Raw genomic sequence first — 25,281 nt, forward strand, 5'->3', positions numbered from 1 at the left:
TATTTTAATTTTCTTTATTCTTTGTGTCATTTTTTTAAATAAAGGCTTTTGCCCACTACAGAGATGGAGATACTGATGCCTACCAAATGAAGACATCACAATTAAAAAGAATGGAATTGATTGGCGCTGGTCATTTATTTAGCCAAACTACTCTCCTCGCGATTCATATATTGGGTTAATTATGCTCCTTGCATGGGAAAATCGCCTTTTAAGATTCCAGTCCTTTCCTTCATTATGAGTCAGGAGATTAAGCAAAACTCTTTCATCAGCTGCATCGCTAATCATGTCTTTTCCACCATCTTAGATATACACAAGATTAGTAATACGTTGAAAGTTTCATAAGTGCGCCTAATGAATAAGTCTTCAGCTGGATTTCATGTATTAAAATAAAGACTTGTTACTAAAACAACGCTAAGTAAAACGTTGAGAATGTAGTTTATGAAGCTGGGTTCATACATAAGCCTAAGATCCTCTTATAGCAAGGAGAAATATTTCCGGGTTTTAAAATGGCAAAACAAAAACAATTCTTTTAGCTCTGGTTGAGTTCAGAGGGCACACCAGCAAACTGATAGTGGCATGAATGGTAAGCCCCTTTAAGATGCAACTTGATAAAAAGCTGTTGGGGATTAGGAAGGGACTTTTTCTTGGCCACATTCAAAAGACAATTTGGTGTTCTTAACCTGCTTCCCATGCTTCCATTTGCGCCTGTAAGGAAAGCATGGGCACATCAGTTGCAAAGGGACAGAAAAAATACCAAAAATTGCAACCAAATACGGAAAAGGGTGAGCCCCATCAGTGAAAGCCTGGGCAACGACTTCCACTTCCACAACAGGGCTTTCCCCTCTCCTCCGCTAGCACATCCCCCCCCAAAAAAAAATGGTTCAGGGGAGTGTTGGGAGAACCCCCCAGAAGTGTGTGGAAGGAGGAGAGCAAGAATAATTCCTTCTGGCAAGTTGAAATGCTTGTCCTGATGGAACGATCAACAGAGCAGGATGTTGAAGTCCTCTCAAAAGCTTGGAGCTGTACTCAACTTAAGTTCTACTCAGCGTAGACCCACTGGAGTTAATTAACCTGAGTTAATCATATCCACTAACTTCAGTGGATTTTCACTGAGTATGGTTAGTCAGGGGTTGCCTCTGCTTGCCGTTGGCTCTGAACTTCTGCCTTCCACCCCACCAGTTCCCAATGAGCACCAGCCACCAGCACCACTGCTAGCATCTCTGCAGTATAATTCATAAAGCTGAATGTTCAATAGACTCCTTAAAAACTTCATCCTTCTCCATTTCATTCTGATCACTATGATCAGCCTTGGCAAGGCAAGGCAAAGCAAGGCAGACAGGCATTGTCAGCAGTCACCCCCTCCAGTTGTGAAACTATTTCCCAAAACTGGAAAGGCTCTTGGGGCATAAGCTAAAGGGAGTCCCAGCTAACAAAACGTCAAGGCAAGTTAAGCAGATGTTCAAGGAGAGGGTAAGTGAAACCAATTTATTTAATTAAAACACTAATAAAGACATAGGAGCCAGGTTTTGTAAGAAATTGTAGCTCAGTGGCTAAATTCTAGGGGTAGGAAGCGTGTAGAAGCCTAGTTAGTGTTCAGTACTACACCAAAAGCAAGAGTGAGTGATTTATATCATCTGAAACATCAAGCCTCTTGGAGGTTGGAGGGATGGGAATCTCTCACATCTGTCTCTAGTCTAAGAATACCAAATGAATAAAAGTAATTCAAAAGGCCACACACAAATGACACAACCCAAATTGAGATTCAATATGACCTTAACAGATTGGAAAACTGGGCGCAAACTAACAAAATGTATTTCAATAGGGACAAATGCAAGGTTCTGCACTCAGGCAAGAAGAACCAGCTGCACAAATATAAGATACAGGACACCTGGCTTACTAGCAGTACATGTGAAAAGAATCTGGGGGTCTTGGAGGACCACAAGCTTAACATGAGTCAACAGTGCGATGCAGCAGCAAAAAAAAAGGGGGGGGGTTAATGCTATTCTAGGCTGTATCAACAGAAGTATAGTGTCCAGATCAAGGAAAGTCATAGTGCCACTCTATTCTGCCTTCCTCAGATCACACCTGGAATACTGTGTCCAATTCTGGGCACCACAATTTAAGAAGCTGGAATGTGTGCAGAGGAGGGCAACCAAGACTGGAACCAACAGAGTGGAAACCAAGCCTTATGAGGAACAGTTGAAGGAGCTGTGGATATTTAGCCTGGATAAGGGGTAATAATGATAGCCATGTTCAAATATATAAAAGGATGTCACATAGAGGAGGGAGAAAGGTTGTTTTCTGCTGCTCCAGAGAAGCGGACACAGAGCAATGGCTCCAAACTACAAGAAAGAAGATTCCACCTAAACATTAGGAAGAACTTCCTGACAGTAAGAGCTGTTCGACAGTGGAATTTGCTGCCAAGGAGTGTGGTGGAGTCTCCTTCTTTGGAGGTCTTTAAGCAGAGGCTTGACAACCATATGTCAGGAGTGCTCTGATGGTGTTTCCTGCTTGGCAGGGGGTTGGACCCGATGGCCCTTGTGGTCTCTTCCAACTCTATGATTCTATGATTCTATTCTATAAGAAGAGACTAAGAGGAGGAGATATATAATAGCCATCTTCAAGAAGGGCCGTCACATGAATCAAGCTTGTTTTCTCATGATCTGGAGAGTAGGACTCAAACCAATGGTTTCAAGTTACAAGAAAGGAGATTCCAGTTAAACACCAGGAAGAGCTTTTTGATAGTAAGAGCAATTCGGCAGAGGAATGGACAACCTCAGGAAGTGGTAGACTTGGTGTTTCATTGTAAGTTTTTAAGCAGAGGTTAGGTGACCATCTGTCTTGAATGCTTTAGATAAGATTCCTATATTTCAGAGGGTTGGACTAGATGACTCCCTTCCAACTATGATTCTATGAAATATTGTGTTGGCATCCATCTTTCTCCAAAATGTGCATCGTAAGACATGACTATGCAACTTGTGACCTGCAAAGCCTAACACAGCCTTCAAGAAGAAGAAGAGGAGTTTGGATTTGATATCCCGCTTTATCACTACCCGAAGGAGTCTCAAAGCGGCTAACATTCTCCTTTCCCTTCCTCCCCCACAACAAACACTCTGTGAGGTGAGTGGGGCTGAGAGACTTCAAAGAAGTGTGACTGGCCCAAGGTCACCCAGCAGCTGCATGTGGAGGAGTGGAGACACAAACCCGGTTCACCAGATTACGAGTCTACCGCTCTTAACCACTACACCACACTGGCTCTCAAGCCTAGCATGGGCATCAAGGGCTAAAAAATTGGTGGGGGCAGGGGTTCTACCCATCTAAGAATGCAAAATTGAATGGGTTGTCAAGCACCTTGCAAACCACAACACATGACAGGTGATGTGGTAGGTTGCAAGCTGCACAGGCCCATCCTAAGAGGCAAAGGCGCCTCTTCTCATCTCCCCACCAACACTGCCGCCCTGAAGCTGTTGTATATCCTTTTACCTGAACTCCTCACAAGGAGCATATTAAGCCTCTGTGGGAGATTGAGATGTTTATAGCTGAAAAGTGTCACCCAGATAGTGAAGAGATTATGCTTCTCTGTTGGTGAAGAGCCTTGATAAGCAGGGTAGTGATTTCGAGTGAGAGGGAGATAATTCTGCCTCGAGCACATTCAAGGATACGGTTCCTATTAGCTGGCCTGGCCATGCCTCTTTATGCAGTCTCCGTAACCGCTGGGACAGATGACAGATTAAGATCATAAAAACCCCACTCCATATTTTATTTCTCCAGAAGGATAATCAGGTATTAGAGGCATGGTCAAAGTTCTGTCAGAATCATAATTTTTCCCGACAGCTGTGATCAGAATTGAACAGCATTTTAGCCTGGAGATGGGCTATGATAACAGGCCTGAAGGAAAGCATCCTTGGATTTCATTAACTGGCATTTTGATATATAGGAGGGGGGGGGCAGAGATAGAAAGAAAAAGGGAATTTGGTTGCTTCTTTCTCCCTCCCTCCAACAGCCCCTTGCATTCCCCCCCCCCCTTTGGGGCAGCAACCAAATATGAAAGGGTCAAGGCTCACCTCATTTTTTACTAGTTACAGTAACAGAGATGTCGATCAAACATAATCTCTGGTCAAATAAGAACTTGCAGAGTCATTTTCAGAATGAATTGGTATATTTGTGTTATATATTTTTCTGTGCTATGAAACCTGGTTAGTCAACAAAGAGCTCCAAAAATCCACTCCAATCTTTAAAAATAGTTAATTTTTAAAAGAAGCCGTGGAGAAACAACAAAATATATGAAGTGAAAAACCAGTCAGGGCTAACAGAACACCTTGGTACAAAATTGCATCATACGCTGTTTTATTTTTCTGGTTGTTCTTGAAAGTCTCAAAGCATTTTGCTGTTCTGTATGGCCAACCAGTTTAACAAGTCCTTCAGAGGGCAGAAGAAGCTAAGAGTAGGGTCAATTTATTTGTGAAAAAAACGTAAGGGGAGTGGATTAACTGCCTCCTTTAATAATCCTGGAAGGTGGGTAAGATTTGACATAGCAGATTCCAAGCCTGACTCCACAACATTCTGATTAACTGTGGCTTATATACAATATTTTCACTCCCCCTTCCTCTCAACGTTTCAGTCAATCACAAAATGAGGAGAGTTTGGTTAACAATTACTTCCCTTTAATTGCCAGAATCCTAGAATGAACTTTTGACCCTCATGTGCACAACATCTGGTACAAAACTTCCTAAACAAAACATCTACCCTTGAACTTTTAACTTTCCTGTGAACATTTGACACTCCAGTGCTTGAGAGCCTTAAAAGCAAAACAGCAACCATTTTGCAACCCAAATTTTACGACAAAAACCAAACTCGAAATGGCTGAAATTTGTATTCTCTTACAAGCTAGTTTTAATAGTTAACCAACTATCCTTAATCATTCCACTGCCGCCTTTATACAATGGTGAACAAAGTCCTGGTTTACATACCTGTTATTCTCTTGATGACTACAGTAGTAAGCAATGACATGGCATGTGCTGTGTGAATGGGCAATCGCAGATATAAAATCTGTAGTGGCTAGAATGCAGGACTAGGACCTGCCAGACCAGAGTTTGAATCTCAAATCAGCCTTGACGCCCATGGGGTGACCTTGGGCCAGTCAGTGCCTCTCAACCTAGCCCTACCTCACAGGGTTGGTTGTGGGGATATAAATGTAATAAATAAAGAACTTTCAAATCACTTCATTCAGCTGCTGGTCATCAAATGTACAGTAAACGAGGGTGGACAAATCAAGTGATGTCATTCCATGTGTCAACTAGTTTATAGAGACAGTGCAATGTCATCTGAAGACATTTAAAAGTGACTTTTTCATACCTGCAGAGTTCTGTTCCAACATTCACAAGCTCTTGGCTTGAAAGGTGAGCTCCCGTTGTGCGTAGCAAGCGGATCACATCGTGGTGCCTTTAAGAAAGTCGACAAACTTATTTTTAACCACACCAGTAGCTTAATAGAAATATCTGTAGCATGCTAACATGGAAACAACTCTTTGATAAACTGGATCTAAGAGCCATTTCCCATATTGATTTTTCTCTTCAGAAGGGGACCTGTAAGTCACACTGATGACAAATAACATGATGTAGGAAAGATTTGTATCAATGCCTACTTGTCTATCAAACTCAGGCATGTTTGTGAATTTGTGGTCAGTGCAACATGTCCATCATTCAGTCGTAAGTAAACACAAACTGTGCCAAATCTTCTCCAAGTGTAATATTTAGTTGTATCAAATGTTAAATTCCAAACACTCTGTCTCCAGCAGAGGGTGGCCCTGGAAAACTCATAGATCAAGATGAAGATCGAAATTCTTCCCAGTCTGTGAGTCAAGTGGGCATTTTCAGGGAGTAAAAGAAGAAGAAAGGGAAACTCTCTTTGCTACAACACTCCTAGTTGGAATATGGCTGCACCAACACTCAAATTTAAGGGCCAGTGGTCTTAAACATGGGACACACAGAGTTGACCATAACTTAATTCCCTTTTTCATGGTTCCTTATCAATCAAAACAGCCCTTTGCTCAGTGGAGCAGCCATGTAGAGATTTGGTGGCAGCTGTGCTACAACAGGATCAGTGTCAGCAATGGCTGTGCCCAGTACACAAGATGGGCCCAACTCCCTGGGGAAAGAGAACAAGGGATCCTCTTGCATAATTACTGTGTTATATCCTATGCCTGTGTGTAAGCACATTACAGTATCACATTCAGACTTTCCAAGAGGCAAAAAGGCTTTAAACTACCCTGATGCCTAACCAAGAAATTCAGAAGTAGCATGTAGGATCTGTGAGCTGGTAACTGCTCCCTATTGTTTACTTCAAGGGAAATGACACATACAAACTTGCATAAGGGCTGGCAGATATGACCAAGATAGTACATTATCACATATGAAGAATAAGACTTTCCAAAAAGTCTTTTTCTTCTTCTTTTCTTTTTGCTTCTGTCGATAAGTTTAAAATAAATATTAAATCATACTACCAAGCAATTTCCCTTCTCTGAAAAAAATGATTTCGCAATACTTCATTCCATGAGATATATTATTAACTGCTACTGCAATTATAGACCTCATTCATTTGCTCGTTATCTTAAATATTTCATCACAAGGGTTCTTGAGACACAGCAACATCATCAAGTACATTTTTCTCCCTTTCAGGTAGCAACAAGTGCTGTGTTCCACAATGCAACATAACCCAAGCAGCTCTGAGCTGCAGGGTTATACATACATACATACATACATACATACATACATACATACATACAATTCCCCATCCAACTAAAAGATAAACACCAAAACAGACTAAAAATCACATCACTTTAAGAACAAAAAGTCTGAGAAAACAAAACCGTCCTGGTCTGGCATTGAAAAGCTAATAACATAGGCACCAGGCAGAACTCCTTGGGGAGATTATTAGAGGAGGTGGGGGCTACCACTAAAAAGACCTATCTCCTTGCTGGCACACTCTGCACGTCTCTTGGAGAAAGTAAGAAAGAAGTGCCTCAGGTGACAATCATAAAGGCAAGGCAGGTTCTAATGTAAGGAGCTAACCTTGGTTGTATTGTGGTCCTGAGCCACATCAGGCTTCATAAGCCAAAATGAGCACTATGAATTGAACCTGAAAACAAATGGCAGCCAGTTAGCATTTATGACATAAATGCTAGGAGCCTTTTTAAAATAACGGAGCCTATTCAACCCACCCTACTGATTTAAATCAGACTTAAGCACAGTTAGCTTCTTCTGGATTACCTCAATCAAAATTTCCCAGCCTCAACTTTTCAGCTGTGATATGAGATTGCAAGTGACTGGTCTGGAAACTCCTAAGCTTATGTCAATGGCGAATACTCTAGCTTAGTGCCTGGAGGGGAGGTTGGTGGAAACAACTCTGAGAGGAGTGATAAATAAAGACTGGCCTACCTATGCACATATGGAACTGCTTTATACCAAATCAGACCATTGGCCTATCAAGCCCGCTACTGTCAACTTTCAGGCAGCAGCTATCCAGGGTTTCTAGCAGAGGTCTCTCTCAGAATTACAGTGGTGCCCCGCAAGACGAATGCCTCGCAAAATGAAAAACGCGCAAGACGAAAGGGTTTTTCGGTTTATGCGTCGCTTCGCTAGACAAATTACGAATTTCCCTATGGGCTTGCTTCACAACTTGCGAGTTCTTGCGAGTTTTTCCCCTTTTTCTTAAAGCCGCTAAGCCGTTAATAGCTGCTAAGCTGCTAAGCCGTTAATAGCCGCTAAGCCACTAAGTCGCTAATAGCCACTAAGCCGCTAATAGCCGTGCTTCGCAAGACGAATAAACCGCAAGACGAGAGACTCGCGGAATGGATTAATTTCGTCTTGCAAGGCACCACTGTACTATCTGCAATCAGAGGCACTATGCTCCGGAATACCACTTTCTGAAAACTGGAGGGGAGAGTGCTATTGCACACAGGTCTTGCTTGTGGGATTCCCATGGCCACTGCAAGAACAGATGCTGAACTAGATGGACCACATACCTGGTGCAGCGGGCTCTACTTATGTTCTAACTGGAGATGCCAAGGATTGAACCAGGAACCACTCTACTAAATAATAATAATAATAATAAATTTTATTCATACCCCGCCCTCCCCAGCCAAGGCCAGGATCAGGGTGGCTAACAACCAATAATAAAAAAGTTGAATGAATACAACTTAAAAACAAGATTAAAATACAACATTAAAACATTGAAATGCAGCCTCATCACAGGAGGAGAAAGGAAAAAAGAAAAAAGAGAGGGAGGGAATCAAATTGACTCCAAGCCAAAGGCCAGGCGGAACAACTCTGTCTTACAGGCCCTGCGGAAAGAAATCAGATCCTGCAGGGCCCTGGTCTCATGAGACAGAGCGTTCCACCAGGCCGGAGACAGTGTTGAAAAAGCCCTGGTTCTGGTTGAGGCTAATCTAACTTCCTTAGGCCCCAGGACCTCTAAGGTGTTGCTATTTATGGACCTTAAGGTCCTCCGCGGGGCATACCGGGACAGGCAGTCCTGTAGGTACGAGGGTCCTAGGCCATGAAGGGCTTTAAAGGTCAAAACCAGCACCTTAAATCTGACCCTGTACTCCACCGGGAGCCAGTGCAGCTGGAAAAACACTGGGTGAATATGCTCCCATGGCAGAGACCCTGTGAGGAGCCTCGCTGCAGCATTCTGCCCCCGCTGGAGTTTCTGGGTCAGCATCAAGGGCAGCCCCGTGTAGAGCGAATTACAGTAGTCAAGCCTGGAGGTGACCGTGGCATGGATCACTGTGGCCAGGTTGTGGCTGGAAAGGTAAGGGACCAACTGCTTGATGCGGCGAAGGTGGAAAGCACTTTATACTTGCTAAACATGATTCTAGTTAAGCATGATTCTAGTTATTGTGGTATGATCAGAATCGGAGGGCATAAGACTTCCAACATCTTTTAATCCAGCAAATGCTTTTAAATGGTTTTTCATGGCCCCACCTGCACTGGGCCTGAAGAATCTGAGTGACGCATTACAGAGATGGGTGGGTGGGTTCACAAGCACATTTCCCACCTACCACTTAAAGAAATGCAGCTGTAACCCACTCCAAAACCTGAATGGCTTCATTCCTTTGGCTCCTTGGTTCTCCTGCAAAAAGCAATGAACTGACCTATCACGCCCCAGACAGAACAGACTTCAAAAGGTGGACGCACCACATAACAAGAGTCTTCAAGGACTAGGATTGTAAAGAGCCAGGACAAGATAGGGCTCTCATTCCTCAGTTGGAAATCTGGAAAGATTGCAACACTGCATGTCCCATGTCTGTGCATGCTGCCTCTTACACATAAACCCACACCCCATAATATGTATCAGGTTCCCACAATCTTTCCACTTTTTTCATTTGTTGTGAGGAAATGGTCTATGGCAGTGTTTCCCAACCTTGGGCCTCCAGCTGTTTTTGAACTACAGTTCCCATCATCCCTGACCACTGGTCTTGCTAGCTAGGGATGATGGGAGTTGTAGGCCAAAAACATCTGGAGGCCCAAGGTTGGGAAACACTGGTCTATGGAAAATTGGACAATATATGTGTGTGTGTGTGTGTGTGTGTGTGTGTGTGATGCAATAGCACACATTTGCAAGCCTGGACTGTACCATGCATACAATGTTCCAACATTTCAAACTTTGTGAACTGGCCTTTGGCATTATATACTGTTAAATATCTTCTTCTGAATTGGTTCCACTGTCATGCTTCCAGTTGGATGCAAGTTGTTCCTAAACTGCTGTCAGATCTCATCAGAACACTAAGAAACTGTTTGTGGAAAAATGCACTAACTTCATTCCACTGTTTATATAAATACTTCAAGATATGCTTCAGAACTGATTGCTCTAGGGCTTCAGAGAGTAAATACTTTGAGAGCAACTTTGTAGTTATCACTACAGCTATATGGATGGTGTCATATTAGAGACAAAGAATACTATAGTGCCTTGGAGAAAAGCAGTAACTCGGACATTACAATATAGCCAGGGCTTATTTATTTTATCTAACTGGCTCCATATCATGTTTGGAACATTTACATATAAGCGGGTATTGCTCCAGGAGAGAGAGCTGGATTGCAATAACCACCAGGCTTTGTCCTCCAATATTGCATTCTGCACCTCCAGTTATATGTACTTGTATTGGTAAGTGTTAAAATATTATTAAAGCTTGATTTCCCCTTTCTTGTACAATTAATTCCACAATCTAGTTCCAACTGCAAAAGTAGCATCTAACTGATTCTATAGGTTTTCAACCATCCAATTCCACCTTAAGCTTAGCAGTAAAGTTTGCTGGCAGAGTAGGCCTGAAGCTATCATTACAGTCTCTGCAAACTGACAAATGATTCAGGTTGTTCTCTCAACCTGACGGCAGCATAAGCTTGAACTAAAACCCGGCTTCATTCTCTTCCAACCTGCCTTTCAGCAGCTTTAAAAAGATCAAGAGTCCCCAGTAGGAGTTTCTTATGGGAGTGGTAAAGCTTAAGAATTTGAATAACAAACTTATGTGAAATTCCTCAGGCAGTGACTGGGTGTGGTTTAACCACACACACACACACACACACACACACACACACACACACACACTAAGAGTGAGAGAGAGAGAACTGTTTGCAGGAATATTTTGCATAGGTGTGCTGGACAAGGGCCATCTCTGTTCAGCAGTAAGTCTGTTTAACTTGCTCCTAGAGAACTTTAAGAGATTCTTGGCAAATTTTCCTGTATCTGAACAGCTTGGCTAGCTAACAAGATTGTCATAACGCCTATTAAGAAAGCATGCCAACTGACTTTGGTTGCAATTCTATACATCCTATTACCTGGGTGTATAGGACTAAATTCAAAGGTACCGTATTTTTCGCCCTATAGGACGCACTTTTTCCCCTCCAAAAATGGAGGGGAAATGTATGTGCGTCCTATGGGGCGAATGCAGGCTTTCGCTGAAGCCTGGAGAGCGAGCGGGGTCGGTGCGCACCGACCCCTCCCACTCTCCAGGCTTCAGGAAGCTATCTGCAAGCCTTGGGAGCCCGCGGGAGTTCCCGCCGGGCTCTTCCGGCTTGCGCAGAGCTGCCTGCACCCCGAAGCACCGTCGCGTTGAGCAGTCGCGTCGGGGCTTCGGGTAGCCCTGCGCAAGCCGCGGGAGCCCTCCCCCGGCTTGCGGAGAGCAGCCTGTTCCGGGGGCTGGGGTCGGGGGAAGCTCTGGCTTCCCCTGCCCCAGCCTCGTGCCTGGGGGGGAAATAATTTTTTTTTCTTTATTTCCCCCAAAAAAAACCTAGGTGCGCCTTATGGGCCGCTGCGCCCTATGGGGCGAAAAATTCGGTACTTGCTTCATAGGTTGTATAGGTTTGCACTGTTAATGACCCATCTGCAATGCAAAATACATGTCAAGAGTGTGGAGACCTGGCCAGAAGAATTACTCTGGCACCAAAGACTTCTTAAAGTCTTAAGGAGAAAAGTTTGCTTCCTATGAATGCTGTAGTTATGGGGAAGGTACAACTGATAAGCTTGCTAGCCTAAAATGTAGCTATTTATTATAAATGAGTTTTTAGATTTCCTCCAAACACTTTCCATATCTGTGTAGCAAGTAAAGTTGGCAAAGATGTAATTATTTCTCATAACTGATTCTCATAGATGCGTGCATCTGCAGAATTTTAAACTTCTTGGCAAGAATTAGGAGAAGGAGAATAAAATGCATAGGATATACTAGAGAAAGGATTGGGGAACAGATTCTGGGGGACATGGAAAGGGACAGAACATGAGCAGAGTGCAGTAAGCCACTCAAAGCCCCCAAGAGAGGTCCTATATTTAGAGATACTACTTGCATTTTTCTAAAATACTTCCAGGAAAGCCTGAAAGGGGCATCTTGAAAGAAAAGAATACCTACAGTCTGCATATGATAAAGGTAAAGGTAAAGGTACCCCTGCCCGTACGGGCCAGTCTTGACAGACTCTGGGGTTGTGCGCCCATCTCACTTAAGAGGCCAGGGGCCAGCGCTGTCCGGAGACACTTCCGGGTCACGTGGCCAGCGTGACATCGCTGCTCTGGCAAGCCAGAGCCGCACACGGAAACGCCGTTTACCTTCCCGCTGGTAAGCGGTCCCTATTTATCTACTTGCACCCGGAGGTGCTTTCGAACTGCTAGGTTGGCAGGCGCTGGGACCGAGCAGCGGGAGCGCACCCCGCCGCAGGGATTCGAACCGCCGACCTTTCGATCGGCAAGTCCTAGGCGCTGAGGCTTTAACCCACAGCGCCACCTGCGTCCCCTGCATATGGTACTAGATAGAAAATACCACACATATAAACATTTTTATACACATTCAACATATTTTCAGGAACATAGTAGTATTTTTAACCCTGACGGACATTCAGCGAAAGAGATATTTAGCCTACTCAATGGTCAGAGGTTTTCCTCCAACCAAGAACAGATTTGGATGTTCCAAGGTTGTCAAGTGCAACAGGAAGTACCTCACGCTTCCTGTTCGTTCACAACACTGTTGTCCCATTGGACATGCTTCTATCTTTATTTCCTGAGATATAAGCATGTTCCAGGTGCAAGGACATCCCCAGGACAGGGCAGATACAAAAAATTATTCTGGAAAAGGCAGTGCTACAGAGGAAGAGGAAATAGGAGGCACTTCTTCTTCCTGTTCACAACAGCCACAGGTACAAGTCTACTCGGGCAAAGTAATCTAAACTGCTTGCTGCAGCTGCTCAACAAGAGAGTTACTGCCACATCTGCAGCCTGACCAGCCACAGCAGCTGCAGAGGGAAGCAGATTGGGCCTGATGCCTGTGCCAACGTCAGCCTCCAATCCCAATGCCAGCCCCTGCCAGCTGCGAGGGCAGCTGGATCCCAGACTGGCTCATTCCCAGTCCACCCTTGGGATGGTCCATTTCTGGGCTTTTGGGGTTTTCTGATTGCCAGTGCTTTTTGTCTGGGGGGTACGCCTACCCCTAAACATTTTGTGAATCTAACGGGAGAAGAAACAAAAACATTTTTTAAAAAATTGTTTCTTTTCTAGCACGGTGAATCGGCAGTTCCGTTGCTAGCCCCGATGGCGGCCTCATTTCCTGTCACTGTGTTTCCTGAGTCTCAAATGGAATGAGAGTACTCCTAAACATTTTTAAAGAAAAAAAGCACTGTAAATTGCACTTAAGAAATAAATACCTGAACTTTATGGCATTCAGCAGTGGAGTAGCTCCAAATCGGTCTTTGGCATAGACAGTTGCCCCAGACTTCAGCAGATGTCTGACTATCTCCAAATTACCTTCACAAGATGCAACGTGAAGAGGTGTGCGACCATCATAATCCTCAGAGCTCAAGTTGCCACCCTGTGACAAGTTTATTTAAAGGAGTGTATTTAAATAATAATAATTCATCCATCTAACGAAGGTCTCAGCAACATGCCCAGTTTATCATATCCCAGTTTCCCAGTTTCTCAGCCAAGAAACTGGCTTTCTTACTATTTTTAATATGAACTCTAGAATTAATGGAGAACACTCTCTTGAGGCTTCTTTCTGTGGGCCAATCCAGGACAGCTGAGGCACACAGCAATGATCAGGTTGAAAAGCCCCCATCAGGGACCTTATAACGGGGATGGCTAACCTTTTCAGCATGAGAGCCACATTGACCCATCATCAACCCTTCAGAGGCTGCATGGTATGGCTGCAGTGTAAAAATGGATGTGGCTGCACTTTGAGGGTCTTGGAAGAATCACAAAAGCTTTCGGCATCACAGAGTTATGGCAGGTGACCCACAGGAATGGCAAAAAAACCCCTATTTTTTAATTAATTGTTTTTAACAGGCAAATTTGGGCAGGGCACACAAAAACCACTGGCACCACAGTACTTATTGGAGAAGTCAGTAAAAGGAGGGGGGTAGGATTCAACTAACTAGTCTCATCAGTAGAAGCCCTGCACAAGGACTTCCATTCACCCAACAGGGCAACAGCCCCTTCCTCCCCCTGTGCTCCCCCCCCCCCCATTGGCTCGGGGAGGTCAAGAGAAGCCACTGAACAGCAGCAGGGGAAGAGGAAATCGTTCCATCTTGCAACTCAAAATGCTTGCCCAATTAGAAAAATGTGATGTTGAATTCCTTCCAGTTAGTTAAAAAAATTGGGGTGGTATTCAACTACCTTTTACTCAGAACAGATCCAATGAAATCAATGGATCTAACTTTAATTTCAATGGACTTCCTTTAAGTAAAAGTTGAATACTACCCTTACATTATTATTAAAAATAAATAAATGGAACAAATCTGGGGAGGCACAAAAACATATTAGCACCACAGTATCAGACCTACAGGAGCAGTCAGTATAAGAATATAATTCATTTGTCATGTTTAGTGAAGAAGGTATTATGCAGGCTTAGGCTGCACACCTAAGGGCATGTAAGCCTCATTGATTGGTAAAGGACCTACTTCTGAACAAATAAACAAAGGACTAGACTGTTTTTTTTAAAAAAAACACCACAATCTTGATTGCATAAGCAATGGCTGCTTCCCTTTTGAAAATATAAAGGCCAGCCGTCATTCTGATCTGACTCTAGCTCTAATCTACGGTAATTGTTTTTCCCTGCTGAAAGGCTACCCTGGGTTTTTAATTTTCCCCTCATAACTATAGAGCCTGAATTTCATAGAGTTATATACGCACCCAAAACAAAAATGCATTTGAGATGACCATAGCCTGTGAGGCTTTCTCCTGTTCAGGGTGCATATGATCATATGAAATACACTATAAAAAAGAGGGTCTTACCATATTCTGTAAGGCTTTTAGGGCATCGATGTCACCATTTTTTGCTGCTGCGCAAGCCAAAGGAGGAGTCAAAGCATCTCTAACAGCTGCTAGCTCCTGAGAAATTAAAATACACACGGGTGAGCTCCTGTTGCTCGGTCCCAGCTCCTGTCAACCTAGCAGTTCGAAAGCACGTCTAAGTACAAGTAGATAAATAGGTACCGCTCTGGCAGGAAGGTAAACGGCATTTCCGTGTGCTGCTTTGGTTCACCAGAAGCGGCTTAGTCATGCTGGCCACATGACCCGGAAGCTGTACGCCGGCTTCCTTGGCCAATAAAGCGAGATGAGTGCCACAACCCCAGAGTCAGCCACGACTGGACCTAATGGTCAGGGGCCCCTTTACCTTTAGTTTAACATACATCTACACATTTCCCATAATCCCATCCCATCGTGCCTGGATATAATAGCATGGCTTGCTTGTGTGAAGTTATCTACAGATGCTTGTTCTGCATAGACCTTGTGAAGCGCGTCTGGTCTTTAGTTCTGATACAAAGCAATCCAGGATACATGAATTGTTGAGGGAAGGGGGCTGAAGTTGCTTTAAAGTGCTTTGTGCTCCCAGGAAATATATCATACAAACTGCATAAATGTCCAGCATTCTATACTCAGCAATCCCCTTTGCTGTCTATTTTTTTTATAAAGCACATAAGAAGAGTCGTGATGGAGCAGGTCAAAGGCTATCTAGCCCAGCATCTTGCCCAAATGCCTATGGGAAGCCTGCAAGCAGGACATACGTGCAATAGTCCTCTTTCCACTTGTGATCCCCCAAAATACTATTTTGAAACATCCTGCATCCAGCAATGAAGGTAGAGCACAGTCATCATGACAAGTAGCCAGTGACAGCCTTAACAGCCTCCATTACTTTGTCAAAACCTCTTTTAAAGAAGTATTTCTTTCTTCTGTCTGTCCTGTAGCTTCCAACAATCAGCTTTATTAGATGGTCCCAGGTGCTAGTTATTATGCAATGGGCTTTTTACTTTAACAGGTGTCTTTTGAGCAAGTACCTCCTTGCAGCTGATAAACAGGTATTTTGCAATCTCTTGAATAAACTTGCTATCTTTGAGGGTGATCTGGGTTCCAATGGGCACAACAGTCATCTCTCCTCTCAGATTCTCCTTCACCATCTTAAGGAGAAAAAAGAAGTAAGTGAGCAAGCTGGGAACCAAGTCAGAGGTGAATGTTTGTGCGTGTTTGGTTTGGAGGGGAAGGATTGTAGCAGCAGGTCCTGCTCCCAACCTCTACACCTTTGGTTGTCCATCTGCATAACTGACAGTCTTTACCTTAAATAATTTTCCAGTGTAGAAGACAGACAGGTAAGTAAAAAGATCTCAGATATAGTAAAAGTGAAACAAAGACATAATGTATGCAACTTTAACATGAGCCCGGTTTAATGTGACATGAGGACCAGGTCCCTGGATCATGTAAAAATAACTTCAAAATGCTGGATTATTTTCTAAAATGTTTGAAGTGGGATTGGAAAACCTCTAGAAAGTACAGTGGTACTTTGGGTTAAGTACTTAATTCATTCCGGAGGTCCATTCTTAACCTGAAACTGTGCTTAACCTGAAGCACCACTTTAGCTAATGGGGCCTCCTGCTGCCGCCGTGCCGCTGGAGCCTGATTTCTGTTCTTATCCTGAAGCAAAGTCCTTAACCTGAAGCACTATTTCTGGGTTAGCAGAGTGTGTAACCTGAAGCGTATGTAACCTGAGGTACCACTGTAAGTCCCTCCTGCTGCCTTAGGTCTCTACATATATATACTAGCATGTGATATGTAAGTCCCTTCAGCGAAACCAACACTATACACACACACACACACACATACACACACACACACACACACACACATATATATATACACACACACGCATGCACAGGTTTTGTTACAATACTCCGTAAGGCCATGGGACTTCAGTTACTCAGCCTAGAAGTCATATTAGAGATTGGATACTGTGAAGTTGGGAAAGGGTATGAGCAGTTGTTGAAGACCCCCAAAGAATCCATGTATTTTATTAGGCTGCTGAGGATGAACTGTTTGAGACCCCCTAGTCCTCCCCTCACAGAACTACAATTTTCTGGGATATTAGGGAGAGGAGAGGGCAGAAAAAAGTTCTGATGCTATGCAAGAGAAGAGCTTCCAGAAATTAAAAAAAAAATAAATTGAAGAACTGTAGCACTTGTGTGCACATAAATGATTTCATTGAATTGTGGCCTAGCTCTTCTGCAATGTAGAATTGCTTCATAGTTACAGAGAAAAAGAGAGAGTCTGGGAATATAGATGACTGTGATAACTATCTGGAAACATGGCTGTGCAAAGTTAAAGAAAGGAGTGTTGTGGGAAGGAAGGCTGCCCTCAACTTTAGCATTGTTTAGGCATGTCTTAAAAAGAGAAGAAGTGAAAGAAAACACTGTAGGTGTGGGAGCGTTTCACTGATCTCTTCCATGGGAGGTGAGACTCTGATTTGCTGTACAGGGGCATTCCCCCATATGGTAGAACAACAAGCAGTTTCTCTCCCTCCCCTCGCCATGAACCAGATGTGATGGTTCTTCAGCTGCATTTCGGTCCCCGGTTATTGTGACGTATAAAAATAAGCAAGCAGGGCACAAACTATTTACATATGTTTAATTTTTGCAGTTTCATCTTACATATAGACAGCAGTCCTTTGAACCTAGTTGGGATGGAGTGGGAAGTTTGTGGGCTCTGACCAAAAGAAATGCCCTTCTTAACCAGAGGTTGGATGGCCATCTGTCACGGATGCTCTAGCTGAGATTCCTGCACTGCTGGGAGAAACTTTTTAGGCAGCAGCAAGTTTTCAGTAAAGCTGCCATTTTTGGATAGGAGTAGCATAGCCACAACTGTCATTGGGAAGTAATTGTTCAATGCTAATCTGTGGATGTCTGTGGTGATTGTGCTTATACTTCTATTGCTTTTTTAAAAAACCTGAGCCATCTACCCTAGGATTTCATGAGAAGGCCAAGTTATAGGGGGTGGGGGAATTGTAATAATGGCCCCCTTATATGCCAAGGTGGTCTGAAGATCTCACCTGTTTGACAGTGGTTTAAGATACACATTTGATCTTGTTTGGACGTGGGGTGGCTTATAAACGTTTCTTTTGTTTGGGGGGTATTTCTATATTCTAAGCTCCCCTGTATTCCTTGGATGAAGGGTGGTATATACATATAATCAATAAAGGATTTAATCCAACCTCAAAAAAAAAGAGAGAGAGAGATTCCTGCACTGCAGGGAGTTGGACTACATGATCCTTGAGATCCCTTTCCAACTCAACAATACTAGGATTAACCAGACCAAAGGTCCATCTAGTCCAGGCCTATGTGTGTCAAGGGGAAGGAAAGCCCAGAAAGCCACAACTTGAGAAAAGTACTACTAGACTTTTTTAAAAAAAAAATCAGAAGTCAAAGATATTTTACCTCTCTCTTCTCGGCCAAGGTACCAGGTTTGCTCAGGACATAGGCCAGCTTGGTAAGAGCAGCTTCAGGCGTCATATCTCCCCCTGGAATGACACCTGCATCCATAAGGGTCTGTAGTCAATGAAGAAAATGTGGTTTGATGAGTGTGCTGTTTTGTAAGGCATGCATATTGAAAAATGGTATCCACAAGTACAGGGAAGGGTACCCAGTCTCCCCTAACTCTCTATACCTCTGCATCATATCCCATAATTCTGATGTGTCCCGTTTCACCACCGGAAGCAGAATGGGAACATGGCATGGCACCCTGCTGCTACCGCTGCCTCCCTTACCTGGGTTGCATGGCAGTGCCCGGTGAGATATTGCAAGTTTCTGGTGAGGGTTGGGGGGACAAGGAACAGGGGGTTGCAGTGGGATGCACAAAGCAGGTCACCAGAGTCTTGTCTGGGTAGAAGTGCTTTCTTTTAGTGTAAAACCACAACTGCATACATCCCATAATTACTCTAATAATTATCTGTTATTATTTACAAAGTGCTGAGTGCTGCAAGTATATGAGGTTCTCAGAGGTAAAATCTGTTACTGCAAGTCGGATAATTTAATCTTTTTGTTCCTTTTATATTAGATTGTAATGCTGCCTTGGTGGCTAATAAAGTGCTTTGTTTGTGGTCACTGATACTATCTTGCTCCCATAAGAATAAACGAAAGCTTTCTGGATCCAGCAACTGGTATTCAGAAATCATTAACTGCCTCCAACTGTGAACCTAGACCCTCCAGATGTTTTGGGACTACAACTCCCATCATCCCTAGTTAACAGGACCAGTGGTCAGGGATGATGGGAATTGTAGTCCCAAAAAAATCTGGAGGGCTGAGTTTGGCCATGCCTGAGGTAGAGCATAGGCATCATGGCTAGTAGCCATTAATGGTCCTCTCCTCCCTGAATTTGTCTAATCTTCTTTTAAAGCCATCCAAGTTAGCTCACAGAATCACATGTTTATTGTTTTCAGTGCTAAATGTACAAGAGTTCTTACATTCATCAAATAAGGGTTACCTGTCTTAGCCACAAACCTAGTATGTTTTAAATTAAAAACATACCTAGCAATAGTGGGAATGTGGAAAGTGTTTATATCGCACAGGTGTAATTGTCAGGTAGCTGACATTGGCTGTTGCTCATTGTTTAATGTAAACCCAATGGTAAAACTGGGCTGACTGCTGTAATGTGTGAACTGGTCCTCTGCATGTTCCTCAGTAGTTGATACCCATAGCTGGAACAGGCATACTCTGGTACAGAGTCCAGAACTGAGTTTCGTGAGCTGTCACAGACATCCTGGGGAGCTCTGAAAGCAAGCCTCTTCACCTGTAATCTCCAGAGTACACATATTAGATTAGATCAGTGTGTTTGCAGTTGCTCCCATAGGCCAGTTTCATATTTCCAGAGGGAACGACTTCAAACTGCACTGAAGACATCTCTTTAACAGTTCTTACATTATTTCTTTTTTCATTATTGCAGTGGCAGATTCAACAATTTTCCTAGAGCAAACCTCTTAGCTAAAATATTTCTAGGAAAAGCCAAGCCAGTTTAAAAAATATCAAGCAGTTCAGCAGTATAATATAATGAAGTAATAATTACCAATATGTGCACATTAACCAGGCCTTTTAATTAAGTGGGAAAGGGAAAACAACAGGTCTAGCTTTGTACTTGGCACTGAAAGTGGTAGATTGCAAGCCTAACTTACAAGTAGTAGACTGGGGGAAGGGCTTGGTTAACTTTGGGGCAAAACAGAAAACAAAACAGCATTAAAAATAGCAATAAAAAACACCAATGCCAGACATGACCCAGCCCACTTGGCACCACCACTTAAAATTTTATTTATCTCTAACTCATCTAATCATATCAAGGTGGGGCTTTTAATTCTGCCACCCACTTTGAACCTTTGGGAAATATCCCATCGAGATTTACTCAGTTTACTATCAAGTCTTTGGGAGGGGCGAGTATCTAAAGATGTGTGCGGGGATTTCTTAGCCATCTTCATATTGAAAATCTCTGATTCATTCATCACTCTGGTGGTCCCCAGTTCCAGGCACACACACCCTTCAAAATGACACAACCATAATCAGATAGAGACACCATCATCTTATATATGCTAGGCATATAACTACCAAATGTGTCCAGAAGTTGTCAACATAGTAAAAGCCAGGAAATATCCATTACAATTGATCTTGCATCTAGGAGTGACACAGGAATGAAAATTCTTGATGAGAGCTTGGACAGATAAAAATTAAAGGTTTTGAATCTAGCCAGTACTCTGCCATTCCATACTGGAAAAGAAGCAGATTTCCTGAATCAATGATCCCCACAGGTTTTACTAAAGGGAACCTTCCAACTTTCCTGTGCAGTCTTGTCCTTGTTTGGGATTTCAAGGCAGGGTGGACACACCAGAGCATCTACTGAGAAACTATCAAAGTAACCACAATATATCATATAAGTGTGATCACTGAGAGGAAGTATGGAGAGAGTGAGGGCAAGGGGATGAATGAATATCAGACAAGGCTCAAAAGTTCTTTTATCTATGATATATTATGGTATGGAAAGTGGTTTGTTTGTTTGTCTGTTTGTTTTTCCATCTGTTCTCTATAGGTTTGTTCGCCTCTTGGTGTATCATTGCCAAACCCTGAGGTGGGGCACCAGTCATCATCAACATTTTGAGGCAGGCCGCCATTTTGAATCAAAATGGCAGAGTGAAACATGACTTTGGTGTGACTTTGTCCATTTTGGGACATAGGTTTGGCCACTTCTTGAGGTATCATTGCCAAAACTCAGCACAAGGGTTCCTGAGTTAGGGGCAGTGGACTACATCACTGTTTGGACACCGTGTGCCATTTTGAATCAAGATGGCAGTCCAAAACATCACTTTTGCATGACTTTGACCATTTGGAGGCATAGGTTTGGTTGTCTCTTAAGATATTGTTGCCAAACTTGGCATGAGGGTTCCCAAGGTGGCAGCAGCAACCTCTGCCAATGCTTGGTTGCCAGGTGCCACTTTGAATCAAGATGACAAATCAAAACAGGACTGAGGTAGGGGAGCTTTGCAAAAGGCCACCAAGGAAGTTCATGGGAGAGACAGTTTGATCCAAGATGTCTACACTAGCTTTTGAGTTCTGCCCTAGAACCTATTCAGTTCTTTCCAGTAATAATGGCTGCTCTAGTGGTGGTGACGACATGGACTGCTGGATTCAAGTCTTCCTTTGGGTGGGGATTGGGAGAGACTAATTGACCGCTGGTGTCTCCTGACCAAAGTTCTTTAGTTCCTACTAATTCTATCAATATATCTCATACCTTTATGTCACAGTACTGGGATCTAAAGGCCAACACACAAACACCACAATATAAAGGCCACCCACCAGCCTCCATACAGATTGCTCTGCATAACCCAGAAGACAAAATGCCACAAGTAAGACAACAGGTGCACTGAAGAAAGCCAAATGGTATAAAAAAAAACCACAAAGAGCAGCCACTGCCTCCACCCCCTCACCTGCCAAAAACTTCATTTTTAATCTTACCTGGATGAACATTCCTTCCCAACCCAAAATGGAGCAACCCTGAATGCAATGGCATAGCTCAAAACAGCCTTTCCCAAGCTGTTTTGGATCACAACTCCCATCAGTCACAGTGAGCAAGCCAATGGTCAGGGATGATGGGAGTTGCAGACCGAGCATTTGGAGGGCACCAGCTTGGGGAAAGCTGGTTTAAAGCATAGAATTTGTCTCACCTTTCCTGTTTCATAGACTAAAGAAACACTTCCTCGCAGACACTGGGTACAATTCAGAATCACCACACCACGATCGGTTGCTTTCTGCAACTCTTCCAACAAAGCAGGGCAATTATTGGGGGCATTCCCACTCCCATAGGTCTCAAGAACAATCCCTTTTATTGGGCTCTGAAGAAACCCCTTCACCTGCATGAAAGAAAAATATATATACAGTTCAAAAGTGTTTACCTAGATTGAAATATGGTCTTTTCTACACAATACTATCTTTTTTAATGCAAGGAAAGATTGATCAAATATTTTAAATTCTTATTAGGTTGACTGCTGGCATGCAGGACAAACTTTGATTATTTTCATGGTCCATCCAAAATGTATGGATAATCACAAGTCTTCATAAGCAAAAGTGCTATATAAATAGGTTTGAGAGTGGGGTGTTCAATACATTTACAAAAACAGCATCGCTGTATACATAGACATAACTGTAGGGATGTTACAGATAGGTAGCCGTGTTGGTCTGCCATAGTCAAAACAAAACAAAAAATTTCCAGTAGCACCTTAAGGACCAACTAACTTAGTTGCTCTTTAAGGTGCTACTGGAAATTTTTTTTGTTGTTGTTATAACTGTAGGGAGTACAGGGTGGGGACAAGTAATGCCAGTATATACTATAGGCGGTACAACAGCAAGATGGATAGACAGTGGTTGGTTATACAGGGGATGGACAACTTGATTAGCACAGGGAGCCGGGGGGGGGGGTGAGCCAGAAGGATGCAAGTAACCTGTCCATTCTAATTATGCAGAATCATAGCACTTCACCCAGCTTTCAACTTTCCCTCTACAATTCTTCTCCAACGAACTCTGCCTCCTCTCACATTTGGATCTCACACCCACATTTCTAAGATAAAGACAGGTCTGGAACTCCACAAATGAACCGCCTCTTCTACTTCTCCCCTGCAAATTGCCCCTTCCCAATCTCAACAGCCTGAAAATGATCAAAATGATGCACATCCCCACTTCTCAAACATACAACATTCAAAAGAGTAATAAGAGATTGGGTTTTTTAAAATCTTTGATTGCATTCTCCTCAAGCGCCATAGAATACTTTTGGACATGACAGTATTCTATGATGCTTCTTTCTCACATCTGAACACGTATTGTGGGATTGTTGACTACATGCAACCAGCTCTGAGAAAAGCAGTGGCACAGCGGCATTGTGGGAGTGGCTCAGCAATGCCATCGCCTTTTCTTATTGCTCATTATATGCAATCAACACTCCTACACATGAGTGTCATCATAGCTTTTCTTCTCATTATGCTCTCAGACAGAGGAAGGCTGACCGCTTCAGCAGTGATCCCCGGGAAGATTCTCAGTAGGCCAACATGTTGATCGAAGTTCATATTGTGGATTGCAAATTTCTTGGTAGTGTTGGCCCTCCAAACGGTCTCCCAGTTAACTGTGAAAAGAAAAACAAATACATTATTTGAGAGAGAGAGAAAATGTGTGTTCTTTCCAATCCCAGTTCAAAATCTACCCCTTCTAGGAAGCATTTCGCATAATCTTCTTGCAGTTCAATCCAATGGAGAATTAAGGGTCATATCTAATGCTGTTGTTCTGCTAGTGTGGCAGACCTCAACTTCAGCAACAGAACTTCCCCTCCTCTTTTCTCCCCTGCAGCCCCCTGGCACATCCTCAAAATCAGCTCTAGAGGGTTGGGAGATCTGAACAAGCTAACACATCTCTTGCACAGGCCCTGCTTACCACAACCCAATCTACAAAACAAGTAAGCCAAATGTAAGAACAGCCTTGCTGGATGCACAGGCGAGGGAGGCGCCTTCTCAAAGCCCAGTAAGAACTTCCCCAGCTTGGGGAAGGAAGCATGAGGGCTCTGACAGGGTCTGAGAGTCCTCCTTCCCAAAGACAGGAAAACACTGACCAAGCTTTGGGAAGAAGGGGAGGGCTCTAGAACCCAGCCAGAGCCTCACACCTCCTTCCCAAAGCCTGGCTTAAGCCAGCACCACAAGAGCTTGAGGGGAGGGTGTCAAATGTTGGCCTTGTACAGGGTGATATATTACCAAGGTCTGTCCCTGAGGCCAGAGGCCTATCGCGTCTAACATCCTGTTCTTGCAATGGCCATCCAGGACATGGGTACAACAGTGGTCTCCCCATTTGTGATTCCCAGCAATTGGTATTTAGAGGTGCAATGTCTCCAAATAACCACCTACCTGTACTATACCTGTACTATAATTCCCCAAAGGACTCTATCTGGATTGAAGTTTCTTAACACTTTGTAGCAGCACAACATGAAGAAGTTCTTGTTTAGAAGAAGCATTCCAATATTGTAATTCAAGATTCTTTTATTGTGTACCTTGGGGGGACTCTGCAAAGCCACTTTGCTAGGCATCAGCAACATGACACATATTTCACATGTCTTTTTAAAAGACAGATGTTGTTACTCTTACCCCTAATCATCTCCAGAGTTTATAATGCAGTTACTAGTGATTAAATAAAATGGCAATGATTCAATTAAGTGTGATTATACATTGGAAGCCAGATGCCAGCTGTTTAACTAATAGTCACTCTTGAGTTCCCATTACTAAATGCCAAACAGTCATTATTAATTCTGGAAAAGCTCACCATCTCTGCCTAGCAGACAATGGTGTGTGTAAATAATCTCAAAAGACTGGCAGAGAGTTGCATTGGATAATATGTATAAACACACCCAACCCACACATGGTATCCATATCTATTTTCCAAACTTTTTTGGTAAGAAGCAAAATTGCTGGCTAAAGAAGAGTCTGGGCAAACAGGAATTTGCATGACAACCTACACCTACGGAAACACACTCTTCTACTTGGTAATTAAAGGTGCAAGAAAGCTCTGTCCTCTTTTGGATCTGACTCCCATGACAACTACTGAAAATGCCAAGCACACCTTGAGGCCTTACATATTGTGCTCCCCATCAGCACAAAATGCACTTTGGTTGTGCCATAGTTTTTGAAACAGTGAACTGAAGAAGACACAATTTGTGTGATGGTATCAAAAGGGAAAGAAGAGAACCTCTGTGTTGGCCAAACTGGGTTAGATGAAACTTCCACCCCAAAACGGAAGGAGAATATTGAGGAAGCTCTATACTCCTAAATATTAATTTTTGCATGCCACTCTTGAGAGCCTTTTCAGCTATTAGGGAGGGTATTAATATCATCCATAAACAACCAAACCAAGCTAGGACCCTCTCAAGTATGGGTATTCCATCACATGCACCATTGGACAGCAGCTATGATTGTAAGAA

The 25,281-nt window shown here is 43.2% G+C and overlaps 1 protein-coding gene across 2 annotated transcripts in view; it reads right to left on the reverse strand.

Moving 5' to 3' along the window:
* Nucleotides 1–25,281, reverse strand: part of ASPG (asparaginase) — a 64,785-nt gene that overhangs the window by 7,205 nt on the left and 32,299 nt on the right. For both annotated transcript variants that reach the window (XM_083734659.1, XM_083734658.1), the window contains exons 7-13: nucleotides 23,330–23,445; nucleotides 21,998–22,183; nucleotides 18,234–18,344; nucleotides 15,810–15,929; nucleotides 14,767–14,862; nucleotides 13,182–13,345; nucleotides 5,356–5,442 (exon numbers count right to left, since the gene is read on the reverse strand). In XM_083734659.1, coding sequence (XP_083590785.1) covers nucleotides 5,356–5,442; nucleotides 13,182–13,345; nucleotides 14,767–14,862; nucleotides 15,810–15,929; nucleotides 18,234–18,344; nucleotides 21,998–22,183; nucleotides 23,330–23,445 — 880 coding nt within the window. The remainder of the gene's footprint in view (nucleotides 1–5,355; nucleotides 5,443–13,181; nucleotides 13,346–14,766; nucleotides 14,863–15,809; nucleotides 15,930–18,233; nucleotides 18,345–21,997; nucleotides 22,184–23,329; nucleotides 23,446–25,281) is intronic.

This window comes from Podarcis gaigeae (assembly GCF_964106915.1).
Source record: "Podarcis gaigeae genome assembly, chromosome: 1".
Classification (NCBI taxonomy): Eukaryota; Metazoa; Chordata; class Lepidosauria; order Squamata; family Lacertidae; genus Podarcis; species Podarcis gaigeae.